This window comes from Sapajus apella, unplaced genomic scaffold, assembly GCF_009761245.1.
Source record: "Sapajus apella isolate SASKATOON/1434 unplaced genomic scaffold, GSC_monkey_1.0 scaffold2, whole genome shotgun sequence".
Classification (NCBI taxonomy): Eukaryota; Metazoa; Chordata; class Mammalia; order Primates; family Cebidae; genus Sapajus; species Sapajus apella.
Window position 1 is genome coordinate 64,328,536 of NW_022436942.1, and position 27,840 is coordinate 64,356,375.

A 27,840-nucleotide genomic window follows, 5' to 3' on the forward strand; every position below is an offset into this window, starting at 1 on the left:
CTTAGCCTAAAATATTCAGAATAGTGTCATTTCAATATGTAATCAATATAAACAAGTCATTGATAAGATATTTTACATTTTTCTGTATTCAATCTGAAAATTGCATTATGTACTTCACACTTAAGAGTAATTCTAATTCAGAGCTAAGTTTTCAATGATTAAAAAGCAACTCTAGCAAAACAATAAAGTTGTATTTAATGAAATTTTCATTTGAAAATTTAAATTTAAAAAATCTGAAGCAGTGTAAAATATATTTACAGTTGATTATATAAAATTTTCTATATTTTAATTATATAAAATTTTATTTTAGTTAATTCTATAAAATTAAATTTTTATTTTAATAAAATATAGTTAATTATAGAGAATGAAAATTTTAAGTTCTCCAGTCGCGTAGCCACATTTCAAGTGCTCAGTAGCCACATGTGGCTGTGGCTACTATATCCAATAGCATAGCTCTAGATCTTATTCTTCTAACAGAAGCCTGAGTCTGGCTTGTAGTGGGTGCCTTAGAAACATTGAACAGATGTATGGATGGGTGTGTGGATGGATGGATGAATTTATTTGGTACCTTTACTTTCTCCCTGGTTTACCATCCAATTTCCTTTCCTGGAAATGCATAGCCTAGGAAAGAGAGTGAGAATGAACTTAAGAAAACCAAGTGAATTTACAGAAATCTTCCTTGGACTCCAATTTGCCTGTTTGCCCCATTGGGCAAAGTTCATAAAAACCAAAGCCCTCCTTTCTGATCCACACAGTTCAGCAACCCAGTACCTCCAACACTGCTCAAATGTCACCCTCTCCATGGGACCTTTCCTCACCATCCTGTCTGCAACTGCGGCCCCCTTCTCCACCACCCATTCTGCTACTGGTGCTGCTTTTCTCCCCTGCATGCTTTATTCTTCACCATTGCATTTACCACCATATATTATGTAATTTATTTATTTGTTGTGTTTGTCCCCACATGGTAGGAGTTTTATTGGTATTATTCACACATGAATCCCTAGTACCTGCCATAGAGCAGGTACTCAATCATTATGTAATGAATGAATGGGTGGATGAATGGTTTGAGTTCCAGCAGCTCTTCCACCATTCAGCTCTGTGACCCCGGGAAGTGGCTGAACCTCAATCCCTCCATATGTAAAATAGGTATAGTAATAATACTTAGATCATAGGATTAACAGGATACAATTCTACAGAGTTAATGCTTACCTTGTAGAACTAAGAAAATGTCTATGAAGTGCTTAACATAGTACTACCTAGGCATGTGTTAAGCACAGACAAAATAGCCACTATTATTATTGTTTAAATAATATTATAATTAGATTTATTCTGTCAGGTCTATAGCAAGCATGTAAAACAATTATCATTTCTTAAGTAACTATGTCACAAACAAACAAACTAGGTTAGGAAAAAATAGCCCTGGGACCTAGATTTCCTATATAACTGGCTATATTTATCTGTGCTGTGTTTTTGTATTAACTCTGAAAAACAGGTCTCTCAGACCCACCCTGCCAAGACCCAGGGTGGCTCAGTGTCAGGCCCTGCATCCATTCTGTTTACTGTCACCAAGGACTAAGGCTCCAAAAGCAGGCACGAGAGGGAAGGCATTCCAGGCAGGTCACCAGCCCATCCATGACAGCAGAAGCTCCCGGCCCACCTGCTCTGGGACGCTCACACAAACCTTAGATGGCCAGGAGCCTGGCAGCTGGCCCAGTGGAGCCAGGCTGCCTGGCGGCCAGCTAGCTGGCAAAGAATGCGTTAGCTGCCTTTCTGGCAGACAAGCCGTGTACCCTAGATTCCTCTCAAGGGCCTGCTTCTCCTGCTCCTCCCAGCCTCATCCCTTGAAACCCTTAATTTAAACAGACACATTTCCAAGCTGCCCACCCCTTCATGATGCTCTTCATTCACCTGTTCACTCATTCATTCAACAGATGTTGAGCATCTATGATGGTGCAGTTATTCAATAGATAAAGAGTAATATAAGATGGTCCTTTGCCCTCAACAAGTTTCTAACATCTCCCATCAGCATGCTTACAAAACACTTTCCCAGAAGTGGTCTTTTTTAATTCTCAAAATGATACTTTACTTGGGATTCAATATTTTTATTTACCATATTTTTCATGGGATATGCTAAGAGCTGGAGTGACTACCCTGTGGTCTCATAGCTTACAAACTCAGGTAATTTGGCTACACAGTAGCTAATATCTAAGCAACCAAAAACTTCTCCAAGAAACAGAGAAGAAATCATACCTCACCAGCAGTTGTTATATAAAAGCCACAAAAAGTCAGCTCCTTGAAAGATAAAGGTGATTCAATTGTACCTCTAGTGGCTCCAAAAAGAAATTGCATGTTTTACGTGGTGAGGAGAGAGACTGATTTCCTCCATGACAGAACCAAGGACAACTGGAAAACTTCCAGGAATTTGGATGGAGAACCTTGCCAGATCTAGGATCTATCTGTCCCTGGCCTCTCCCACACCGATGCCCCACTTAGGACTCTCGAAACATCTGAACTCAGAAACCCTGACTGCCCAAATTAACTGGATGTGGACAGATGCTGGGAACACGCACAGAAGTATGAACAACATCTCTGTCCCCAGAAGAGGGGGAAAAGTGTCCCCAGCTTAAAACCTGAAGTTCTGCAGGGGAAACATCAGATACTTTTATTTAAAAAAAAAAAAAAAAAATCTTCCATAGCTCCACCAAGTGGCTGGTTCTGCCCACTAAAAACTTCTCCAAGAAATGGAGAAGAAACCTAGTTAACTTCAGCGCAAGTCAAGGTACAAATATGTGACGACTAGGGGTGAGAAAAAGACATTGGCCAAGTGGAAGTGGGGTGGAGAAATTCTGGGGAGACCCAGGAGGCACAGATATCCTCAGGGCAGGGAGAAGGAAGGCAGTTGAAGTTCTTTAGCAAGAGGCAATTTGGCAAAAATGTATAGACTCAGAGCTAGAAGTTATAGCCAATGCTTTACTTCTAATAGATAGGAGAACTGAAACCCAGAGATGTTCATGTTCTCATAATCTGATACAAGAGCAATGGTGGATCCTGTGCAAAACATGTTACTGGTATCATCTTATGTAATGCATGTGAGCCTAAGGTGGAGGTATTACTGCTTCCCGATTTTACAGATGAAGATAGGGCAAGGGCCAGCACACTATGGTCCCCTGCCTGTTTTTATGCCATATACAAGCTAAGAATGGTTTTTACACTTCGAGTTTCTTTTAAAAATCAAACGAGACTATTTCATGATTCCTGAAAATTATATGAAATTTCTATTTCAGGGCCACATATAAGAGATTAATTGGAACATAGTGACATCCATTTATTTATGTACATCTATGGCTGCTTTTGAACTAGAAGGGCAGAACTGAGTAGTTTCAACAGAGACCATATGGCCATCAAAGCCTAAAATATTTACTATATGGCTCTTTGCAGAAAACATTACCAGCTCCTAGAATAGAGGCTCAAAGAGCTCAAGGAACCCGAGAATTGATATGATGGAAAGAAAACAGAAGGATGGGAAGGAGTTAGAAGGCCAGGTCTGTCACTAACTGATCTGTAAGACCAGGGATAACAATAAATGTCCTACTGGGTTTGCTGGATGAATGTTTTAAAAAGTTTAAAAGACACAAATACTCTGTCAGCTGCAAGGGGCTCTACATGTTGTGTCTATAGTTATTTATCAGAATAGAGCCAAATTATAGTCTCAATTTCCCAACATTTCTGCTCACAACACACAGTCTCTTCTGGCCTCAGTTTCCCCATCTAGAAAATGGGGATAATGATACCCTCCAATGTAGGGACATCATAAAAAAAAAAAAAAAAGAACATGTTTGTGAAAGGCACTTCTAAAGTAATTTGCAGATATTTAGTTTCAGGGTCTCAATCTCCTTTTTAAAATGAAACTGAATGCCATGAGTTTTCTGCCTCCAAGGTAGTAGATTGTTAGCCAGAGAAAGGATAGAATAAAGAAATCCAGCCTGGCTTAAGCTTGCAGTCCTCCTTTTTTAAAAAGAGCAGCTGCCTCACAGTTCTTTTAAAAGGGCAGCTGATTGGATTCTCTGTGCCTTCATTACGTTAGAAGGGCATTTAGGGAAATTAATGTGTCCTTGGGGATAGCCACCCAGCAGTCCCCTTCAGCCTTGCACTCTGCTCTCACCCCTGGCTTCTCAGGTTACCAGCTGGTGATCTCTTCAGAGGTGGTACCAGCCACTCATAGGAGACAGGCAGAAGATGAGTGGACTCTAGCCATAGGGACCAATTTTTGTACTGACAGAGTAGATGAGACACTGGGTATGGTAGCTCACTCCTGTAATTCCAGAATTTTGGGACGCCGAGGCTGGTGGATCACTTGAGGTCAGGAGTTTGTGACCAGCCTGGCCAATATAGTGAAACCCTGTCTCTACCAAAAATATAATAAATCAGCTGGGTATGGTGGCTTGTGCCTTGAATACCACATATTTGGGAGGCTGAGGCATGAGAATCACTTGAACCCAGAAGGCGGAAGTTGCAGTGAGCGGAGATTGCGCCACTGCACTCCAGCCTAACCTGAGAGACAGAGCGAGACTCCCATCAAAAAAAATTTTTTTAATTTTTTTTTAAAAAGAGTGGATGAGTGGTCCCCAGGGTAGTTCTAGAAGAGAAGCAAAGACCTACTACTGAAGCAGGAGCCAGTGAGCAGCCCACTCAGTCCACACCTGGCCACAATACAGATAGAGCAATTTTCCAGAGAAAATTTAGATAAGCACTTTTACCTAAATGTCTCAGTAGCCCTCACCAAAACAGTTGGGTCATTGGCCTACCTGCTGGCTCAGACTTTACTATCCAGCGTAGCCCCTTAGTAACCAACTACATCCATCTAAAATAAGTCCAGCCAAAGTTGAAGGGAATAAAGCACAGAGAAATTCCAATGTGAGAGAAACTGTGTAATATTAAGAATTAAAGTTCTTGGAGTCTGATCTGGGTCAAACTCCATCTCTCTCCATTTCCAGCTGCGTGACTTTAGGCAACTTGCTTAACTTCTCTGGGTCTCAGTTTCTGCATCTACAAGATGGGAAAAATGCCTAACAAATGTAGTTTGGGGAAGATTATATTAAAATATGCCTGGTATCTGGAAAATAATAAGGGCTCAGTTAAAGGGGAGTTGCGGCAGCAATTATTGCTTAGGCATCCTGGTAGCCCTTTGTCCCTTAGATGGGCCTGCAAAGAACCACTTGCTAAATGTGAATGAATAAACAAACAAATGAACTAACAAGCAAAAGAGCAGTGTGCTTTATTCTGGCTTCCGGATAACGCCTGGAGAACCACGATATCACATTCTTGTGTCCAATTTACAACAGAAGCTTCTGTTTGGGCCTCTATTTGCTCATCAAGTAAACAGGTAAAATAAGCAAGCCTATATTACTGAGCTGTCAAAGGCATCCAATGAGAGGAGGGGATGTGAGAACATCACATTTGTGCCTATTAAGCATAAAGTCTCACTCTCCAGGAAGAAATGTCCTTTAATAAGACATAGATTCCCTGTTTGGCTTTAGCCAAAAGGAAGAAATTCTAATTATGGAATTTGAGGCATAGTCAGATGAGCTTGACAAGTGTGAATGCAGATAAAACGGCAACTTCCCATCACACTGCAAATAAGTCCCATATGGTGGTGTGGCCAGGAGTGACCTTGTCCTATGAGGGTGTTATCCTGAACTTGTAGAGTCCAGCCTCAACTGTGGCTCTGGCCCCTAAGCGAAACCTACAGAGCTGCAGAAGACACTGACATACTCCACAATTCATTCTTTTCCCTTCAGCAGAAGCATCTGGCATAGTTCCCATTGATGTGCACCTGTCAAAGCTTCAGGGGGCTAAGGTTACAGTGCACTGTGCTTCATGCACTCCACTGGCTCTGTCATAGGTAGAAACTCATCACAGGAAGCCTTTTTAGATTACACACACACACACACACACACACACACACACAATTTGAGGTATTATAAAATAATAATCTAATATAAAAGTATCTAAACTCCACCTTCCCATTAATACACACACATAAATTTTGTGACAAAAGGCCTTACCATAATGTCCAAGGATGTACCTGTAGGGATCACTCACCTGTAGGAATGGATGCTGTGTCACCTCAGCCTTCGTCTCAGCCATCACCATAGGCTGGATCTAGCAGAAGGGTTCTTACCAGAGCATGACCCACAGCCTCCAGCCAAAGACCTTCACAAGTTACTGAGGAAAGTGGGAGGACAGAATGAGGAAGTACAGCACAGTCCCTGCCATCTAGCCATCTGCCCTCAGGGTTCTTGGGCTTTGTCCTGAGGAACTCCTTTTTGTGATTGGTTTCTTTGGAGTGTTGCTGTTCGCCCTCTTGCTCTAATTGGCTATATGCAAATAAACAAGGCTAAACATGTTAATGCTAGATATGTTAATTACTGCCTGCTGACTATTTTTCTCACCTATCTTTCTATTTTGTATGCATGTGTACATCAGGCTGCCTTAAAATGCTGAGGATGGTCCTTGCTGGGAAGCAGACAGACTTCCTGTGCTGATATTGGTGCCAGAAATGAGACTTCTAGTTAGAAATCACATACTCGTACACTTTACACACCCCATAGTAGATGTTCAATCAATATTCTTTTTCCTGGTTTGCTTTGCTCCTCACATTCCCCACTGCTTTATGGCTGAATTCCTCTTCTTTGTCCTTCCATGGCATCATTGCTATTTCCATTGTGTGTTGCGATCCTCTGTTTATCTGTTTGCTCTCCCCACTAGACTACAAGCTCTTTGAAGGTAGTATCTGGGTCTCTTCTTAATTGTGCGTCATTGGCACTGTTCTTGATACAGCTGGTGATAATACAGAACTAAGCTGAGCCAGAGCCCAGAATCGTAACTATGAAGGAGTGAGATTGGTTTTATAAAAAGTAAATATATCAGAAAGCGTACATACAAAATGAATGATGTCCATTTCAGGGGAGTCACCATAAGAGAGGGTGCACTTGCTGTGGCCTTTTGAGGAAACAGCCTTTTTAGTGGGTTGCACATTCTTTCGAACAGCTTTAGTGAGAGTGCATCTTCCTCTCCTAATGGAAGGATTTATATGAGAATGCTTTTAGCAACAAGGAACAAAACAACTAAGTAAAAGTGCCTTAAACAACGAAAATGTGGTCGGGCATGGTGGTTTATGCCTGTAATCGCAGCACTTTGGGAGGCCGAGGCTCATCACCAGAGGTCAGGAGTTCAAGACCAGCCTGACCAACATGGTGAAACCCTATCTCTACTAAAAATACAAAATTTAGCTGGACATGGTGGCATACACCTGTAATCCCAGCTACCCAGGAGGTTAAGGCAGGAGAATCGCTTGAACCCAGGAGGCAGAGGTTGCAGTGAGCTGAGATCGCACCGTTGCACATGAGCCTCCATCTCAAAAATAACAGAGCGAGACTCCATCTCAAAAAATAACAACAACAACAAAACAAACAAACAAAAACAATGAAAATGTTATTATCTCATACAGACGACTGAGGTAAATGGTTCCAAGGTTGGCTCAGCAGTTCAATAAAGTCATCAAAGACCCAGGCTCTTTCTATTCTTCTCTACCATTCTTGGCTTTCTAAAATCCACTGGGTAACAACCCAGTGATCACAGATGGCTGCCTTTGTTCCAGTTATCACACTTTCATATTATTATTTTCGAAGGAAGCAAGAAGGAATAAAGTGGAGGCTCAGCCAGGGGAAAAGGGGAGCTCCCTTCGTGTGTCTTTCTCTCCTTTTATGACAGATGTAAATACCTCCATGAATACCCCATCACCTAGCTACCCTTAGCTACAAAGCAGGCTGAGTACCTGGCACATTCAGGCTCCAAAGACAAAGGCAGGGAGAGAAGGAAGATTGAGGATGGCTGCTGGGAGGCAACCAAGAAGGGCACTCGGAGATTTGATTTCTGATAAAAGCCAAAAGTCAGTTGGAATCTGAGCTCTAACCTCACGGTGGGACCATAAATCATAACATGTGAATGCTAACTATATGCCAGATTTGTAATCAGTCCTTGGCATATATTGTCTTAATCCTCCCAACACTCTTGAGGTAGCCACTATTGGTAGCCCCATTTTATCTCTGAGGAAACTGAGAGCAGCAAGGTCAAATTACTCACCCCAGAGCACACAAATAATAAATGGTAAAGCCCTACCAACTCTATTATGAAGGCTCTTAATACCAAAATAGACTGAAAACTGTTTATAAGAAGGCTTCATGGCTCTTATAACCAAGGGAGGCTGAGGTGAAGTTACGTTATGCTTTCCATTTTCCCCTTCACCAACCAGGTCATTTGATCCTCAGAACAATTTGTAGGAAATATTATACTGCAGCAGGATTTTCAGTTGGCCCACACCATTTAGCTACACCATTTAATCTGCTTCTCCCTTTCTTCAGTAGAGTAAAACTCCCAATTTTTAACTGAGTGTATGGCCACCCAGAATACAGACTATATTTTCCAGCCTTCCTTATATGTAACTAAGTTCTCTTATACATGTAACTAAATTCTATTATAAACAAAAAGATCTGGCCAACTTCTGAGTCATGCCCTTAAAGAGAAGCATTTCCTCTCTCTTCCCCTTCCCCAATCTTGCTACCTGGAAGGTGAATCTCATGGAGAACCATCAGAGATGAGGGTGAAAGCCTATGGAGGGTGGACATCAAAATAAGACTCCACCATCAGAACAGCCCAGTGTACTGGCATTGTGGCTTTAATCTCTCAATCCTACAGTTCCTTTTTTTTTTTTTCAGATGGAGTCTTGCCCTGTCCCCTAAGCTGGAGTGCAGTGGCAGGATCTCGACTCACTGCAACCTCTGTCTTCCAGGTTCATCCGATTCTCCTGCCTCAGCCTCCCGAGTAGCTGGGATTACAGGTGTGTGCCACTACGCCTGGCTAGTTTTTTTTGTTTGTTTTGGTTTGGTTTTGTGTGTGCGTATTTTTAGAGACAAGGTTTCACCATATTAGCCAGGATGGTCTTGATCTCCTGACCTTGTGATCTGCCCACCTCGGCCTCCCAAAGTGCTGGGATTACAGGTGTGAGCCCGGCCTCAATCTTACATTTCTTACCACTGGACTGTTACAAGGGGCATATGCTTCCTATGTAACCACTGTATTTGAAGTCTCTGTTAAACCAGTGAACCTGTGTTCTAAGACACCCACAGATAAAATTTGGGGTGACTACCCCGGCTATAGCAATGCCTGTGCCCTCCCACTTCACCTCTAAATAGGAGCTCCCATAATAAAATGTGTGCTCCCTGACCTTGACCTGATGGCCAAAAGAGTGAAATATTAACACAAAATGAGTCAAAGTCCTTTTTCTAGATCTACTTGCAATGAGGATTAAGTGATTCTAGTTTGTTCTGGGCTGATGACTTGAGTAGAGGTGATGTAAGCTCCAAAGCTGTGGACCAAGAAGCAGAAAATGTCAGTCTATAAACAGAGAATGAAGCAGGTGAGCAGCGGCTTTCACAATCTTGATCCCAATCTTAGCCAAAGGTTCAGGTACATCTCTTTCTTTAAATTCTGCACACCATCTCTATATTTTTACAGTAAATCTCCCATGTTGAGCTTCCCTAGCTCAAATAGGTGTTACACTTGCAAGCAGAGTTGCAAATAATACCATGAGACCCAGTAAAGCCAAGCAAGTGGCAGGACCAAGATGCAGGCTCAGCTTCTGTCATTCTGTGTCCCTAGTCTTCCCTCAGTAGACCTACTTCATAGCTTGACTGAAAAAGCCAGTCTCACCTCTCTCTTTTCTTTTTCAATGGACGCATCTGGTGGGACAGGATTCAGGACACCAAGCTTCTAAATTCCAACCTTACCTAGGTCCCCCAAGTTCCAACTAGTACTTTTTAAGAGTTGAGTCTCTGCCAACTCATTTCTTTTCAGAAAGCCCAAATGTATCTCCAGACCTTTTATAATTACAGTCGTACATCAACTAATGACAGAGGTACATTCCGAGAAATTCATCATTTGGTAATCTCATTGCGTGAACATCAGAGTATGCGTACATAAACCTAGATGGTGTTGGCTGCTCCAAACCAAGGTTATCTGGTAGAGCAGTTGTATTCAATCTTTCGGCTTCCCTGGGCAGCACTGGAAGAAGAATTGTCTTGGGCCACACATAAAACACGATACACTCACACTTACAATGTTATAATGTTTTAAGAAAGTTTACACATTTGTGTTGGGCAGTATTCAAAGCCGTCCCACATGCAGCCCATGGGCCATGGGTTGACAAGCTTGTGTAAAGCCTGTTGCTCCTAGATTACAAACCTGTATAGCACATAACTGTACTGAATACTGTAGGCAACTGTAACACAATAGGAAGTATTCTTGTATCTAAATATATCTAAACATAGGAAAGGTATAGGAAAATACAGCATATAAGATTAGAAAATGGTACGCCTGTATAGGGTACTTCCCATGAGTGAGCAGCATGGGAAGTTGTTTTGGGTGAGTCAGTGGGGGAGTGGTGAGTGATGATGAAGGTATGGAACAGTACTGGACACTACTGTAGACTTTATAAACGGTACACTTCAGCTACCTATTTTTAAAATGTTTTTCTTTCTTTAATCAATAATACTTGATAATAAAGCTTACTATATAAGCTTTTTAATTTTTTCAACTTTATGATTCATGTAATAACACTTAGCTTAAAATAAAAATATTGTGCAACTGTACATAAATATTTTCTTTGTAACCTTGTTCTATAATCTTTTCTATTTTATAATTTATTATTATCATTGAGACAGAATCTGGCTCTGTCACCCAAGCTGGAGTGCAATGGCGTGAATTCCGCTCACTGCAACTTCCGCCTCCCAGGTTCAAGCGATTCTCCTGCCTCAGCCTCCCGAGTAGCTGGGACTAGAGGTATGCGCCACTACACCTGGCTAATTTTTGTATTTTTAATAGAGATGGGGATTCGCCATGTTGGCCATGGTGGTCTCAAACTTCTGAACTCAGGCGATTCATCCACCTCGGCCTCCCAAGTGCTGTGATTACAGGCATGAGTCACCACGCCCAGCCTTTATTTTTAACTATTTTGCTAAAAACCATATAAACACACACATTAGCCTAGTCCTACACAGTTGGGATCATCAATATTACCATGTTCCACCTCCATAGCTTGCCCCACTGGAAGGACTTCAGGAGTAATAACACACATGGGGCCATCATCTCCTATGATAACGATGCTACATTAAAGGTCCTTATGGAATACCTCCCGAAGGACCTCCCTGGGCCTGTTTTACAGTTAACTTTTTCTAAGTGGAAGGAATATACTCTAAAATAACAACAAAAAGTACAGTAAATACATGCACCATAACATGGTCATTTATTGTCATTCTTAAGCATTATCTACTGTGTACCCTTGTACATGCCGGACTTCTAAATGACTGGCAGTACAGTGCTTTGTTTACACCAGCATCACCACAAATATGTGAGTAATGCCTTGTACTACAACAACTTCTGGATGAGTTAAAGTTCACATCTTATTCAAGTCACCCCCATGCTTAAAACCCTTCAATGTCTTCCATTTCCTTGGTGTTAAAAGTTCACAGGCCTTGACCACGGGACGCATCCTACTTAGCCTGTCCACTGCCTACTCTGCATCTACCTTTGAGTTCACGGTGATGCCCCAGCAGCCCTGACAGCTTGCAGCTTCTCTCCTTGTCTCTCTGACTTCACTCATGCCCTTTTTTCATTTACCGGTCAAGGAACATGCCAATTACTCACCTTTAGTATTAGGTTGCTGTAAAAGTAATGCACTTTTTGCCACTAAAGATAATCTTTGCCATTAAAAGTTATCTTTGCCTGTGGTAACAACCAACCTCCAAAATGTCAGGGGTTTATGATAAGAAATTATTTCTCGAGTGCGGGTTCACCAGTCTTCTGTGGCTCTGCTGGATGTAGCTGGGTTTGGCTCTGGTTCACATGTGAGATTTTTGTCTACAAATTGCAGGACCTAGGCTGGAAGAGAAGCCATTCTCTGGGGCATGTTGATTTCATGAAGGTGGTAGAGGCTCAAGAGCCCAAGCCAACCACGAGATCACATGTCAAGCCTCTGACCAGATCTGGTATATGTCAACACTCTGCTCCGTTGCATTGCCCAGGGCAAGTCACATTAGGGAGCCAAAGACCAATAAGGCAGGAGTGTGTACTCCTTTCACTGCAAAGTGGGAGGGACAGCGAGTATCTGAAATGCAATAATACAATCTACAGCACTTCCGTTTCCATGGGTTCACCATTCAGGAGAGAACAGTATTAAGAGACTGTTTCTCTCTTGACAATCTCTCGCTATCCAAGTGGGGACTGTCCCACAAAAGGTCTCTCCCTAGAAACCTGCCTGCCTATTTTTTTCCTTTCCTTATCGCAGGTGAACCCTGTGATAAGTTCACCAGGGCAGGACTTAACCCTCTACAAAAGGCAAGTCAGTCTATTAATAGGGCAAAGGATCAGGAAGACCACACCAACTTCAGACAGAGTCAAGCTAAGATCCACCTTTACCAGCATAAAACTGATCCCTCACCCCTACCTGACTCCTGTGTCCATTCCTCAGTTGGTTTATAGTATGAAGGGGAGGAGAACTGACTAAGGTTTCACCAATCCCCCAATACTTAGAATGTTCTAACCTCCATCAGGCCCCATCTGGCTAACATATACTCGTTCTTGAACAGTAGTAATAAAACTAATTAGTAACAACAACAACACTCATGTGATCCTTACTGTGTGTTAGATACTAAGTTTTGTTTTCAAATATTTGTTAATTTAAAACTCATGCAATCTGGGCATGATGACTTCCCTGTGTAATCTCAGTGCTTTGGGAGGCTGAGGCAGGAGAATTGTTCGAAGTCAGGAGTTCAAGACCAGCCTGGACAATACAGCAAGACCTCTAAAAAAAAATGAGCCAGGCATAATGGCACATGCCTATAGCCCCACTACTCAGGAGGCTGAGGAGGGAAGATACCTTGAGCCCAGGAGTTTGAGCTACAGTTAGCTATGACTGTGCCACTGCACTCCAGCCTGGACAACAGAGTGAGACCCTGTTTCAATCATCATAATAGTAATTAATAAAACTCATGTAAATGCTATAAAGTAGGCACTATTTTTAACAACCACAAATTAAAAGATGAAGGAACTGAGACACAGAGAGGTCAAGTCACGTAACTAGTATCAGAGCCAGATTCCGACTTGGGCAACATGGTGGGAAACCAAGCCCTGAACCACTATGCTTTACTGCTTCTAGCTCCCTTGCACACTGTCTCCCAGGCTGGATGAGCGGAGTCCTTCTCTTACTGATGTCTGCAACGCACCACACAAACTCCTATCACAGCACTGATCACTATAACAGAATAATCTGTTTATGAGTCTGTCTTCTCACCTTAGCTCTGAGATTCTTTTTCTTTTTTTTCTTTTATTTATTTATTTTTTTTAAGAGATAGGGGCTAGCTCTATCACCCACACTGGAGGGTAGGGGCGTCCTTATAGCTCACTATAGCCTGGAACTCCTGGCCTCAAGCAATCCTTCTGCCTCATCCTCCCAAGTAGCTGAGACTACAAGGGGCACAGCACTGTGCCTAGCTAATTTTTTTCATTTTTTGTACAGATGGGAGTCTCATTTTGTTGCCCAGGTCTCGAACTCCTGACTTCAAGTGATCCTCCTGCCATAGCCTCTCAAACTGCTGGGATTGTAGGCATGAGACACCGTGCCCAGTTGCCTCGGAGATTCTTGAGGACATGAAATACATCTTATTCTTACTTTATCTCCTCAACCTAAGAAGATGCTTTTCTTTAGTCACTCAATATTACCTGAGCATGACTAATGGCAAGCACTGTGCTAAGTGCTATTTCATTAAGTCTTCAATCCACATGCTGTCCAAGATGATGGAAAACCTGTAAAGTTAGAATAGTAGACTGCAAAAAAAACACCCCACAATAATTCACCCCCATGAATCAAGTTCCTGACTCCTTGAATCTAGGCTGGTTTTATGATTTGCTTTGGCCAATAAAATGAAGTGGAAGTGATGTCCAGCCAGTTCCAAGCTTGGACTCAAGGGGCCTTGTCACTTCTGCTCACTCCCTTGAGGCCCTGGGTACTACCACAGGAATAAGCCTGGGCTAGACCAGCCCACTGGAGAATGGGAGGCCATGTGAAGCAGAGATAAGCCAACACAGCTGAGGCCATCCTAGACCAGCCTGGCCTTGGATCATCTGACAATTAAATGCAGACATATGGGCCCAGCAGACATAAGTCCCGCCCTGCCTAGAGGGGAGAAGCAACCTGTCAAAACACAGTTTCTTAAACAAATTGCTGTTGTTATAACCTACTAAGTTGTGGAGCTATTTGTTACCCAGCAAAAGCTAATTAATACAATGTCAACCCGGGTTATCCCAAGGATGGTGGTAAGAATTGCAGTGACTGTACACAGACTCTCTTGAAGATGAAGAAGTGAGACAGCAACCAGTTCACATGTGGTCCTTGTCAATTAAGCCAAAGACCCCAGTTCTGCCTCTTCCTTTTTGCTCGCACTCCAAAGACTAGTGACATGGTCTGCAAAATGAGAAAGGACCAGGGGTGGTCTAAATATCAGGTGAAAATAAGTCAGACAGGGCAACAGACCCCTTGTTCCAGTCTCCAAGGGTTTCAACACACCAGCTCTCCACCCCTAAGATAAACCTTACTCTACCAGGAAGTGACTATCAGGTATCTCAGAATTAGAATCTTTCAAGAGAATGTTCAATGACAGTTGCATGCAGTGGCTCATGCCTGTAGTCCCAGCACTTTGGGAGGCCGAGGCAGGAGAATCACCTGAGGTCAGGAGTTCAAGACCACACCGGCCAACATGGCGAAATGCAATCTCTACTAAAAACACAAAAATTAGGCAGGTGTGGTGGTGGGCACCTGTAATCCCAGCTACTTGGGAGGCTGAGGCAGGAGAATTGCTTCAACTAGGGAGGAGGAGGTTGCAGTGCCAAGATCACGCCACAGCACTCCAGCCTGGGCAACAGAGAGAGACTCCACCTCAAGAAAAAGAGGCAAAATAAAGTGCCAGGAAAGACTCTTATGTATTCAAAGGGAATGAAGCCAGTTCCTTCAGAAGTGACATGGATCTTAAAAAGGACACATGTGTGGGATTTTTTTTTTTTTTTTTTTTTGGTTAGTGATTAAGGACTCTGCATTTCTAGAAAGGGATGAGAAACTTCCTGTTCTCTCACCAAGTCCTTACTCCTCTGCCTAGGCAAAGCTTTCCATTACCACCTAATGAGCTCTGTCTCAAAAAACTAAGAGTAGCTTCTGAGCTCTCCAGGAAAGAGGAGCATCCTTTTTATTGGCTTCTTCATGCCCTGCTGTATTTACATAGCCCAAGTCAATAGCCTCAAGGTGCATTTCTCTGTTGTAAGTAGGAGACGAGCCTTCCTCAAAAATGGCCTTTTGTAAGGTATTTATTGAAGAAAAATTTAGTGAACTGGCACAGTGCTAGGTCCTGAAAATAAAACAGTGAAAGGACACAGGACCTGCCTGCTAGAAGAAGTGGGGCATGGAGAAGGACAACAAAGAAGAGGAAGGGGAGAAGATCCTTATAACTACCACAGGGCTTTGCTTCTTCAGTTTGTGTATTTCATTTTGTTTTAAGCTTTCGTGTATTGAGACCCTGGCACCGTGCCAGGCTCAGGGAAGAAAAGTGTATTAAGAAAATAAACAGGATCTATTTTCAGAAAGATAATAGTAATTTTATTAATAACATTGCTATGATAACTTCCTTGGTCTTATTTGCTTTTACTTGTTTGTTGTAAAATCTTATAACATTTGCTATGTTAACCATTTTTTAGTGTACAGTTCAGTGGCATTCAGTCCATTCCCATTGTTGTACAAATGGGATGTAATCAAACTAAAGAGCTTCTGCACAGCAAAAGACACTATCGTCAGAGTGAATAGGCAACCTACAGAACGGGACAACATTTTTGCAATCTATCCATCCAACAAAGGTCTAATATCCAGAATCTACAAGGAACTTAAATTTACAAGAAAAGAACAAGCAGCCCTATCAAAAACTGGACAAAGAATATGAACAAACACTTCTCACAATAAGGCATTTATAGGGCCAACAAACATATGAGAAAAAGCTCATCATCACTGGTCACTAGACAAATGCAGATCAAAATCACAATGAGATACCATCTTACGCAAGTTAGAATGGCAATATCATTAAAAAGATGGGAAACAACAGATGCTGGAGAGGATGTGGACAAATATGAATGCTTTTACACTGTTGGTGGAAGTGTCAGTTAGTTCAATCATCATGGAGACAATGTGGCAATTACTCAAGGATCTAGAACCAGAAATACCATTTGGCCTAGCAATCCCATTACTTGGTATATACCCAAAGGATTATAAATCATTCCACAACTATGTTTATTGCAGCACTATTTACAATAGCAAAGACTTGGACCCAACCCAAATGCTCATCAATAATAGACTGGATAAAGAAAATGTGGCACATATACACCATGAAATACTATGCAGCCATAGAAAAGAATGAGTTTATGTCCCTTGCAGGGACATGGATGAAGCTGGAAACCATCATTCTCAACAAACTAATACAGAAACAGGAAACCAAACACCACATATCCTCACTCATAAGTTGGACCTGTAAATGAAAACACATGGACACAGGGAGGAGAACATCACACACCCAGGCCTGTGGGGGCCGGAGGAGGGGGACTGGGGGGCAGGCAAGGGGAAAGAGAGCATTAGGACAAATATATAACGCATGCAGAACTTAAAACCTAGATAACGGGTTGATGGGTGCAGCAAAACCACCATGGCACATGTAAACCTATGTAATAAATCTGCACATTCTACACATGCATCCCAGAACTTAAATTAAAAAAAAAAAAAAAATGGTTGGTGTCATGGTGGCCAGTGAGTTGGTAGGAGGGGTCCATGGAACTGCGGAAAGTCACTAAAACAGAGGTAGAACTGGCCCAATCTGGACAGCGGGAATTCGTGGGAATGAGCAAAAGGCCCTGCGTGGATGACTGCCTCACTAGAGGAGAGCCCCTGGTAAAGTCCCAGGCCAGACTTTCAAGGATACTTGGTTGGATCGTCAGATGGTGCTAAAAGTTTTTTTCCCATGTGGACCAGGTCATTTGCTAAACTCGCTGTGATGGCGTCCTGGTTTGGGGGCCTCGGCTCCAGATGGGGCCAGTCTCTGGGTCAAGTCAGGGGCAGCCTGGCTTCCCTTGGTGGACAGATTTCAAACTTTACAAAGGTTATGCTGATGGAGGAAGTGGAAGGATAATTACCTGATTTTAGGACAAAGAAATTGAAGTCATTCATAAAATCTTGAGGTCAGAGAACGAAAGTCCTAAGAAACTTTGTACTGATCTACAAGAGAAAAATGAAGCATCACAACTTCAAACGAAACAGCAATCTACAGGTCACCAAAATCAACTTCAACAAAAAGAGGTGGAAATCCACCATCGTAAAGCCAGACAGACTGCGCTCCAGGAAGAGTTGCTGAAACTGCAGTCAGGTGCTCAGTCAGTACCTTCAGGAGCTAGCAGTATACCAGCAACCACTGCATCTTCATTCGTTGATGGGATTAGTCATCATCCTTCACCTTTCCATGACAATGACACAGGTTTTCATGATACAATTTCATCCCAACGAGAAATAAACAGACTCTCAAATGAAGTTTCAAGACTTGAGTGTGAAGTTGTCTACTGGAGAGATATTGTGGAGACTCTAAAAGTGGAAAAAGGGGAGATAGAGGCAGAATTGCATCAGGCTGAAAAGAGGCTGTTGGAAGAAGCAAACAAGCATGAGAAAACCACTGAAGAACTGTCAAATGCATGTACCTTGAATACCTCTGCCTTGCAGACAGAACATGAGCATTTAATAACTCAAAACGAGTATTGGACAAATGGATGCTGATGATAACCAAACTAAGGACATTTTGTCATCTAGTCTAGAAGAGCAGAAGCAATTGACACAACTTTTAACCGAGAAAGAAATTTTTATTGAAAAACTTCAAGAAAGAAGTTCAAAGCTATAGGAGGAACTGGATAAATATTCTCAGGCCTTAAGAAAACATGAAATTTCTAGACAGACCATACAGAAAAAGGACAGAAGTCTTGGATCCATGAAAGAAGAAAATAATCACCTGCAAGAAGAACTGCAATGACTCAGGGAACAGCAGAGTCAAACTGCACCTGTGGCTGACCCGAAAACCCCTGATAATGGTACTGAATAGAATCTGAGGTATCTCAACTGAACATGATCAAGGATCATCTTAAAGAGGACACTGAACACCATCCAAAGATAACTGAGGATCAAAACCAGAGTAAGATGCAACTATTTCAGTCTTTACAAGAGCAGAAGGAGGACATGGATGAGTTGAGACACCAGCATGAGCAAATGAACGCCACGCACACCCAGCTCTGTTTAGAGAACGATGAGGAAATTCAGTGTTTGCAAAAAACAATCGAACCAATCAAAACTCAGTCTCATGAAGAAAAGCAGGAGACTCAAACAGATAACTCTGATGTTTTTCAAGAAACCAAAGTTCGGAGCCTTAATATAGAAAATGGAAGTGAAAAGCACGATAGATCTCAAGCTGAAACGGAAAGATTAGTGAAAGGAATCAAAGAGCGAGAACTGGAGATTAAACTTCTAAATGAAAAGGATATAGCTTTAACTAAACCGACTGATCAGTTATCCAAAGATGAAGCTGGTCAACCAACTCAGATTATTCAGCAGAGATTTGGAGACACAAGTTCTTCATGCTAGAATGTCATCAACTTCCTATACTCAAGATATTGTTTACCTTCAACAGCAACTTCAGGCCTATGCTATGGAGAGAGAACAGCTATTCGCTGTTTTGAATGAGAAGACTAGGGAAAATAGCCATCTAAAAACAGAATATCACAAAATGATGGACACAGTTGCTGCCAAAGAAGCAGCTCTCATCAAACTGCAAGATGAAAATAAAACATTGTCCACAAGATTCGAAAGCAATGACCAAGACATGTTTAGAGAAACTCTTCAGAATTTATCACATGTCATTCGAGAGAAAGACATTGAATCAGATACACTAAGCCAGAAATGTCAGACTTTATTGGCAGTTTTACGCACATCCAGCGCCGGTAATGAGGTTGGAGGTGTTAACGGTCATCAATTTGAGGAGCTCTTACAGGAACGTGACAAGTTAAAATAGCAAGTGAAGAGAATGGAGGAGTGGAAACAGCAGGTGATGACCACATTACAAAACATGCAACATGAGTCCGCCCAGCTTCAGGAAGAACTTCACCTACTTCAGGTACAAGTTTTGGTTGACGGTGATAATAATTCTAAATTACAAGTGGACTATACTGGCCTGATCCAAAGTTATGAGCAGAACAAAACCAAACTCAAAAATTTGGGGCAGGAATTAGCACAAGTTCAGCACAGCACTGGGCAGCTTTGCAATGCCAACGATCTTCTTTTAGGAAAACTTGCTATTATTTCACCCCGGCTGTCTTCAGTATCATTGCTGACTCCCCAGTCAGCAGAGTCTCTTAGAGCAAGTGAGTCTGATGTACTGAATGAATCTTCTGAATTACCACAGCAAGAGCTAGGAGAGCTCAGAAAGTCACTACAGGAAAAAGATGCAACGATTAGAACTCTCCAGAAAAATAATCACAGATTGTCTGATTCACTTGCTGCCACCTCAGAGCTAGAAAGAAAAGAACATGAAAAAACCGATACAGAAATTAAGCAGCTAAAGGAGAAACAATATGTTTTGCAAAAGTTACTTAAGGGAGAAGACTTCTTAATCAAAGCCAAAAATGATCAATTACGTTCTTCCAATGAAAATTTCACTAACAAAGTAAATGAAATAGAACTTCTGAGGCAAGAGGTAAAAAACCTGAAGGACAGAATATTAATCCCAGAGATGGACACTGGCAAACTAAAAGAAGAAAATGAAAAAAATAGTAGAAACATCTAGGGAAAAGGAAACAGACTATCAAGCATTACTAGAGACTATCATGAAGTTTTCTATGATGCTGCAAGAAAAAGAGTTTGAGTGCCATTCAATGAAGAAGTCTTTCGCTTTTGAAGAGCTATTGAAAGAAAAAAAACAGAACAAGACTGGGGAGTTCATTCAGCTTGTAAATACAGTTAAATCAACGTAGAAGACACTTGTATTTCAACAAGAGAGACACCAAGTCATGTTGGCCCTGAAACAAAAACAAATGGAAAACACTACCCTACAGAATGAGGTCCAACGTTTATGTGACAATGAATTTCGGTCAAACCAGGAGCTACAGAGATTGCGTAATCATCTTCTAGAATCAGAAGATTCTTATACTTGTGAGGCTTTGGCCACAGAAGATAGAGAGGCTCAACTAAGAAAGTAAGTCACAGTATTGGAGGAAAAGCTAGTTTCACCCTCTAATGCAATGGAAAATGCAAGCCATCAAGCCAGTGTGCAGGTAGAGTCAATGCAAGAACAATTGAATGTAGTCTCCAAGCAAAGGGATGAAACTGGGCTGCAGCTTTCTGCCTCTCAGGAACAAGTAAAGCAGTATGCTCTGTCACTGGGCAACCTGCAGATGGTACTACAGCATTTCCAACAAGAGGAAAAAGCTATGTATTCTGCTGATCTGGAAAGAAAAGTGATAGCATTACAGGAACATTTGGATGTAGCAAATGCTGCACTGGATTCAGCATCAAGACTTAAAGAACAAATTGAAGAACTTAAAAAACAAAATGAGTTCCAACCAGAAATGCTGGATGATGTACAAAAGAAATCGATGAACTCAGCAAACAGTTCAGAAGGAAAAGTGGGCAAAGTCCTAATGAGAAATCTCTTCATCGGTCATTTCCACACGCTGAAAAATCAGCGTCATCAAGTGTTATGGTTGATGGGGAGCATCCTGGGTGTCAGAAGGGAGGAGACGGAGCAGTTGTTTCATGAGCATCAGGTTGGTGTTACCAGGTGGATAACCGGGTGGCTTGGAGGAGGATCACAAAGTGTTCCCAATACAACTTTGAAATCAAATCAGCAATCTGTACTTCATAGTTCTTTATCAGAACTTTTTGTTAAATTTCTAGAAACAGAATCTCATTCATCCCTTCCACCACCAAAGCTTTCTGTTCATGATATGAAACCTCTAGATTCACCGGAAAGGAGAACACTAGATACAAATGCACCATAAAGTTTTAAAGATACAGCAGAATCCAGGTCTGGTAGAAGAACAGATGTAGATCTGTTTTTGGGCCTTCACTCAGCAACTGTGCCTCTTATTAACCCAGCTGGACTTGGGTACTTGGACCTGGTGGGCCCCAACATCACCTTTTGAAACTCATCTCAGATATTTGGCCCACATTTATACCTTTGCCAGTGTTACCTGACAACAGTGCTGGAGTTGCATTGAAAGACCTTTTAAAGCAACAGAAGATTCTCAAGCCAGAGACAATCTAGCACTTCAAAGAAACCATGAACACTATATGAATGTACTTTATCACAAAATGGCCTTTTGCAAAAAGTCATGTATTTGTTTGTAGCTGTGCTTCCTCTGAATAAAAAATATTCCTAATGTTTTTAGAAATTCCAGGTGTCAGCAGCAAGTGTTTGCTATAAAATCTGCTTTATTCGTTCTGATGTGACCTAATTTAAGCTAGGAAGATTTATCTTTTATCTTAACTTACAAAAATACAGACAGACAAAAATACTAATAGCTTTTATTTCCTTCCATGATTTCCAAGCCCACTTAAGCTAGAGATTGTGGTTTATCACAAGAATTTTTTTGGTTGTTTTTTGTTTTTGTTTTTGTTTGTTTTTGTTTTTGTTTTTTTCCCATTTATTTTATTGCATTTTAGGTTTTGGGGTACATGTGAAGAACATGCAAGATTGTTGCATAGGTACACACATGGCAGTGTGATTTGCTGCCTTCCTCCCCATCACCTACATCTGGCATCTCTCCCCTTGCTATCTCTCCCCAGCTCCCCACCCCCCACGGTCCCTCCCCTATTTCCCCCCAACTGACCCGAGTGTGTAGTGCTCCCCTCCCTGTGTCCATGTGTTCTCATGTTTTTTAATGACAAAGCAGCTTCTCTGTGTTGTGTGGAAAGTTGATCTGAAGCATATATTGATCATCTTTAGAGGACTTTTTGTAAACAGGCCAACAAGATTGTCCCTGAAAGGTTATGAAAGGTTACAGGTGCCCTGAGACAAAGGTTACAGGTGGCCTGAGTATGTATTTGGTCCCTGAAAGGTTACAGGTGCCCTGAGTATGTATTTGGTCCTGTGCAATGTCATCATGTGTGTAGATTCTTTTATTATAGTTGTCTTAAATAGAGATGGAGTCTCACTATGTTTCCAGGCTGGTGTCGAACTCCTGGGCTCAACTGATCCTCCACCCTCAGCCCCACAAAGTGCTGGGATTACAAGCAAGAGCCACTGCACCCAGCCCCGTGTGTAGATTCGTGTGACTACCACCATAGTCAAGATACAAAACGCTTCCATCACAAGGATCCCTCCCGTTGCCCTCTCATAATCATAGCCACCTCTCTCCCTGTCCCTCTCCTGAATTCCTGATAACCACTAACTGCTCTCCATCTCAGTCACTTTGTTATTTCAAGAGTGTTATATAAATGGAATCAGTATGTCACCTCTTGAGACTGGCTTTTTTTCACTCAGCATAACTCCCTTGAGATCCATCCAAGTTTTTGGATGTATCACTAGTTTGTTCCTTTTTATTGTTGAAGATATAGTACAGATATATCACTTCGTTTTAACAGCTATTTAAATATATCATCTTAAAATTAAATGTGTCTTTATACAAATTCATACAACTTTCATGTAAGTGTTAAATCATACAGCTGCATATACATAAGTATAATTAGCAATATCACTGAACATGCCACTTCCTGGCATATGAGGTACAGCAATCCGAGAGTTAACTGTTCTCATCGCAGTGGCCACTGAGGGCAATGAACTGTTTGATAGCACCAATACCCAGATGTCTGAAACTTCGGAGAGTATTTCTTTAATTTTTTATAAACCCATCGTAAAAAAATCCTGACTTGAAACTTAACTGTATCTGAATGTTCATACTTTCATTAGTTGAATTTGTACATTTAGAAAGACATTTCTTGCAAATTCTGTAAATTTCTATGTGCCTTTAAAATAATAATATTAATTAACAAAGAAAGGTGAAAATGAGACAAATTCAAATATGTTAAGAGGCCTGGCTCAGGCGAGAACTAAATTTGGTTGTTTGCAAGTTTTGCTGTGATTAACTGTACTTTCTAATGTATTTGGAAGACTGGAAGTCTTCATTACATGTTGATGGGTGAAACTTGTTTTTCTGAAAAATGAAGTAACTGAGAATGCTGCTTCAGAATGTCTCTATCTCCTTGGATAACTAATTTATATTGCCATGCTTTATTTAGTATACTTTAAAGAAAGTAGTCATACAAGTTCTATATTAGAACTGTCAAACTGCCTCCTCTTGGTTTTTTGCCCATTATTATTTCTCTATGAGTTGTTTTCCCTTGTTGTTTTGGGTTTTGTTTTGCTTAGTTTTGCTTTGTTTCGAGATGGAGTTTCGCTCTTGCAGACCAGGCTGGAGTGCAATGGCGCCATCCAGGCTCACTGCTACCTCCGCCTCCCCAATTCAAGTGAATCTCTTGCCTCAGCCTCCCAAGTAGATGGGATTATAGGTACGTGCCACCATGCCAGGCTAACTTTTGTATTTTTACTAGAGACAGGGTTTCACCATGTTGGCCAGGCTGGTCTCGATCTCCTGACCTCAGGTTATCCACCTGCCTTGGCCTCCCAAAGTGCTGGGATTACAGGAGTGAGCCACCACACCCAGCCTACTCCTTGACTCCTAATAAAAATACCTTCACTGACTATTCTACATTATTTGCTGCTTGCCATTGAAGTTTCATTTCAGTGTGGAGCGAATGAAATACTAGTTTCTAAGTTAAAAAACACACATGGTCCTTTATTTTTAAGAAATAGAATATGTAAAAAGTTTTTAATTTGACAAAGATATGCATGATTGGTATTTAGGTAGTATGTCATCACATTTGAAATGCCTTTTTTGACTTTTTTAGTATTTCCCTCTCTGACCAAATCAGCCTGTCCCCCTCTCATCCCATAGTTTAACACAAGTTTAAAAGCTATTGTGGGTGGATTACATAGCTAGACATCACAGAGCTTGGTATTAAATGGTTTCTATATAAATAAGTTTATGATCTTATCCTAAATCTATAGTACCTAATGTTTTCATTGTGTCATTGAAACTATAGCTGACTGGTATGCATAGTAAGTGTTCCTTGATCTAAACCATAGAAAACACATCCACTTTTCTGAAACTTAGTTGTGTCAGGGATGAACCACCTGCTCACTGAACCGTCTTAGTAAGCAGACAGTGATGAAGCATACAATTCTAACGCTGGCAATAGGACATTGCTAACAGTGCGTTTAACTGCAATATTTTAACTACAGTAATATTTCTATTTATTGGTTGAATTCCAATCTCTCTGCCATAGTTCTTCACCACGTTCCTAATGGTTTTCAACCTCTCTACTGTAGTAGAAAATGCACACAGCCATTGAATTTAAACACTATTTTACCATAATAGGAGATCAAATTGTCTGAATTTTCATTCCTGCCATTCTTGACTTTTAACAAATGAAAGGAAGAAAAAACAAAACTAAGCAACAAAACTCTAGGAAAAAAAGAAATGACTTCTTTGCAATTAGCCAATTAAAACGTCCAATAATATTCCCCCAAATAAAGCCTTTGGTTTCTTTTTACCTCTTAAAGGTTAATTGAAAACAGTAGAGAAACTATCAAAATACTTATCCAATCAGATTGGGGGGAAGCTATGTTTTCAGGGACAGGAGAGTAATGAGAATTATTTAGAAAACACTATTATGCATCAAACTTAAAAGCATTTGAGCCTGATTTTTTAAAGATAATGAAGTTTCCCACATAGCAAAGTATTTAAAACCTCTTCCATCAACAAAAATTTATCTTTAATTTTGTAAATATAAAGTATAGATGATATATATTTTATATATTCCTATAAAAAAATGCTACTTTAATGTTCTGACATTTGTGATTATTTGGCAGTCTTCACTTTTTAACTTATTAAAAAGTTAAATACTTATTAAGTTTTATCTATGTAAAACTGATCAATTGTCTTTTGATTTTTAGGGAAATACCTAAATGTGGGAAATTTCCAACCCAACCTTAATATTAGATTGTGTTTTTTATAAAGTTAATGCATTTGTGAATTTCTCAGGAGCACTGCAAGGTGAAAAAATGCTCCAAATAAAAATGACATATGTAAGTTAGCAATGTCTTCATTCACAAGAAAAAAAAAATTTTTAGCAAACAAAAAAAGAATTGTTGACATAGCTACCTACTATATGCCAAGAACTGTTCTAAATACATTGCACATATTCAGTCATCTCTTTCTTCCAACCATCATTGCTACCATTGCAAAATGAGGAACCTCAGAGAGGTCAAGTAACAGCTCAAACACACAGCTGGTGAGTGGCCCAGCCAGCACTCAGTGGCCTGGTTCTAAAGCCTGCACTTAGCTGCTATTCTAGACGGCGTCTGATTTTCTCCTAGAATTTATAGACAGATATACATGATAGATAGATGGATAAAGATGGGAGAGAGGCTTTTTCTCCACTCCTGACTTTTTTTACAGTCTTTCCCCTCTTAATTGTGGGGAATACGTTCCTGTGGATGGTACCAAACTCTATATATGCAGCACTATGTTTTTTCATATATATGTGTGTGTATGTACATATATATATATATACCTAAGATGAAGTTTAATTTACAAATTTGGCACAGTTTAAGAGATTAACCACAATAACTAAAAGTACAATTGAACAATTATAAAATATACTATAATAAGGGTTGTGTGAATGTGGCATCTCTCCTCTCTCTCTCTCTCAAGATACCTTCTTGCTCTGCACTCACCCTTTTCATGAAGGCATGAGATGATAAAATGCCTAATGATGAGATGAAGTAAGGCGAATGACGCAGACATCGTGATGTGGCCTTAGACTGCTATTGACCTTCTGACCATATATCAAATACGAATCATTTCTTCCTGGAACTGTGGTTGTTGTAAGTGAAACCGTGGAAAGCAAACCCACGGATAAGGGGGGCTCCCTGTACCTATGGAGTAGAGCTCCACAGTCACAATTGGCCTCTGCCTCCCACTCCTAATGGTGGAGTAGCCTCCACCATGGCCTCCTCACGAGCTCCTCCAGGGAAAGGAAAAGTGTGTTGTTTATTCATTTATCCCTGCCCCCCTCCAAGTCCATTCTCCGTTCTTTCTCTGATCCTGGAAGGCTCACCCCTGGGGACTGCATCTCCTGGGCTCCCCTGACCTCCGGCTTTCTGGGGGCACAGTCAATGTGGAAGCACCACAGAGACCAGAGGGTGAGAAGTACAGTTTCTGCGTCCCCCCCGTGGCGGTGGATCTTACCCTGTAGGACTTTCCTTGGCCACAGCCTCTCCAAACCTCCTCGAATTCTTACGAGAGGTGAATCTTCCGGCCGTTGGTAGTCTTAGGGTGTCACCATTGTTTGCTCCTTAATTCTGCCCAGGCCTCTGGAATTCCACCATCTCTTCTCTTGGATCTGCCGCGAGGCTGGTGCCCTGGCGCTGAGGCCGCATGTACTGGAGGAAAACGGCGGCGGTACCTGAGGAAGATGGCGGCGTGTCCCGGCGAGGGACCTCGGAGCGCAGGGCGGGCGGTGCACAGCTCGAGCGGGCCCAGTTCCTCGGAGCTGTAAAGTTCCGGCTGGAGCCTGGAGCCCGCCCCGTCGAGCAAGCGCTGCGCTAGGCTCAGAGCCGAAGCCGCGCGACGACCCGGCTCCCATCCCGCCGCCTCCGCCTCCAGCAAACACAGCTGCAGGAAGTAGGTGGCAAGTAGCATCACCTGGGAGCTGCTCCCTGCCAGCGCGGCCAGCAGCTGCCCTGGTGGTGCAGCCGGAAATGGGCGGCTCGGGATGCGGCTCTCGGCGTGCAGCAGCTCCGCCCGCGGGAAGGAGTCCGCGCTCAGGGAGCAGAGGCAGGTGGGCTGCAGATGGGGCTTGCAGGGTGGGGGTGAAGGAGTCTTGGATCCCGGCTCTCTACTCCCTGCCCTGGAACGGCCCAAGTTCCAGACCTCAGTTTCCCCGGGAAGAACGCACTCTTCCATTTTGCACGCCGCAAACGGGCAGGCCACGCCCAGAAGCTGCAGGCGACCTGAGCGCACGCGACTGGCGCTCAGGTAGGAATCAGGCAGGTGCACCGCTCGGTCAAGTATGTCACCGCCAGACCCAGGTAGTCTGAACCAGGGCGCGCATCTCCGGGGTCACAGCTCAGGGCAGGGCTCTCCGGGGCAGCATGAGGCACACCATGACTTCTGCGAAGATGTACCTGGCGTACTGGCGTTCTCCCTGCAGCCCGCCTCTCCAGGAGTCTTGAGGAGACACTGGGGCGCTCGGAGGCTCTGCATCGAGGGAGGCAGCAGGACCCTACAAAGGAAAGGGGCTGGGGGCTTAGGGCCTAAAGAGAGGCCAGAGACGGGAGACGGGCCCCTGGCCCCTGCCTCTCACCGGCATCCTCCAGGAGGGCGTCGCGGGCGAGGCCAAGATCTACCCCACCAGCTCTTCACACTCTCAAGAGGTTCAGACTTAGGATGGGAAGATGACTATTTTAGTCAGACCCTATTTTTTCCAAGAAATCCCTTTGTGGGAAGGCAGAGCCAATCTACGGGTCGAATCTACAGGTAATG

General features: G+C 42.2%; 1 protein-coding gene and 1 pseudogene across 3 annotated transcripts; one reads left to right on the plus strand and one right to left on the minus strand.

Moving 5' to 3' along the window:
* Positions 1–359: 359 nt before the first annotated feature.
* On the minus strand, positions 360–27,840 carry LOC116566107. 3 transcript variants are annotated; one of them, XR_004275740.1, is made up of 3 exons: positions 26,545–27,840; positions 5,778–6,225; positions 360–621 (listed from the first exon to the last, which is right to left on the minus strand). XR_004275740.1 is itself a non-coding variant. In XM_032300106.1 (1 exon), exon 1 carries the CDS (start codon positions 27,259–27,261, stop codon positions 26,635–26,637), a length of 627 nt encoding a protein of 208 aa, XP_032155997.1. In that variant the 5' UTR covers positions 27,262–27,840; the 3' UTR covers positions 23,999–26,634. The 3 variants fall into 3 exon arrangements, 1 of the variants encoding a protein (XP_032155997.1); XR_004275744.1 differs by lacking the exons at positions 360–621; positions 5,778–6,225 and adding an exon at positions 16,810–17,776; XM_032300106.1 differs by lacking the exons at positions 360–621; positions 5,778–6,225 and having other exon boundaries at positions 23,999–27,840.
* LOC116554937 lies at positions 16,973–21,497 on the plus strand (annotated as a pseudogene).